Consider the following 1,258-nt stretch of genomic DNA (forward strand, 5'->3'; position numbering starts at 1 on the left):
AATTGTTTGTACAGGAAGTGAAATGGCAGAGGCAGAGCTGACAGGTATTCAGATTGTTACATCACCTTACACCATCCACTTCAAGAAAACGTCCAGATATTTCAAACCAGGAATGTCCTTCGATGTTGCGGTAATGTGAATTACCTTTATTTGCATGTTTGTAAAAAAAAAAAACTATGGTTAGATGATCTGAGATACATAAATGGTCACTTTAGAAATGACCACTGGATGGCATTGTCACAGTCTGGCAGAGGCAGACGGTATGGATTGACGAAAAGGACCCATAACGCAGATTCCAAGGAACAGGGAACAAAACTTGAATATTAACAAAAAGCGAGCCGTTTAATGGGGCAGGTAAAAAAGGTACAAACAAAGGGCAAAGAAAACTGAAGCAAAACTAACATTAACCTAAACTGGGTGACCTATAAACAAACATGAAAACCCCTCAACATGAAACGTGGCCTGGATGGAACAATACATGAAACATGGAAACGTGACGTGAACAACAGACAACCTGACAAAGAATGAGCAGAAACACACAGACTAAATACACACAAGGGTGATTAGGGGAAGTGGAAACACATGGGGAAACAGCTGACACTTATGAAACAAAGGAAGCAAAGCTGACTACACTGACGTAGGACATGGACCTTCAAAATAAAAGAGGAAACATGAGACGCAGACATGACAATACAAACTTGAAAACATAAGACATGCAGCATGAAACACATAAAGGGCAAAGGGAGACTAAAACACAGGGGTAGAAGACACAAGGGGAATCTAATAAACAAATGAACTTAGATAACCTAATGAACTTAAACATAAACCATAAACATAAAAAATAAACTAAAACTCAAAACGCTAGGTCAAAAGACCCAGGATCATGACAGAGCCCCCCCCCTCCCCCCCTTCTCCCCATGAAAAGAGAAAGAACAAGAAAATAAACATGAAAGAAAATCGTAAAATCGCCACTACCAGGATTGTGACAGGCATTGTGAAAAATGTGAATATTTGCTTTGACAGCGTTGACGGAGAAGTATAAAGATGGTCAAAAAGAGTAGATAAAATGATAAAAATGATAAAAATCATTGTTGTTTTGCTTTGTTTTGCAGATTGAGGTTTTGAATCCTGATGGCTCTCCTGCACAAGGTGTTTCAGTGATGATTGACCCAGGTGATGTCCAAGGCTTTACCGCAGCTAATGGCATGGCGAGGCTTACTATCAATACAGTCAATAATCCTCAACCAATGAAAATCAT

The 1,258-nt window shown here is 39.3% G+C and overlaps 1 protein-coding gene across 1 annotated transcript in view; it reads left to right on the forward strand.

Moving 5' to 3' along the window:
• Positions 1 to 1,258, forward strand: part of LOC102295694 (complement C3) — a gene marked incomplete in the record, with an annotated part of 24,331 nt that overhangs the window by 8,981 nt on the left and 14,092 nt on the right. The window contains 2 exon segments of the mRNA XM_042224530.1: positions 15 to 130; positions 1,113 to 1,258. Of these exon segments, the coding sequence (XP_042080464.1) occupies positions 15 to 130; positions 1,113 to 1,258 (262 nt within the window).

Source organism: Haplochromis burtoni, unplaced genomic scaffold (genome assembly GCF_018398535.1).
Source record: "Haplochromis burtoni strain Fernald_Lab_line unplaced genomic scaffold, NCSU_Asbu1 Contig_140, whole genome shotgun sequence".
Taxonomy (NCBI): domain Eukaryota; kingdom Metazoa; phylum Chordata; class Actinopteri; order Cichliformes; family Cichlidae; genus Haplochromis; species Haplochromis burtoni.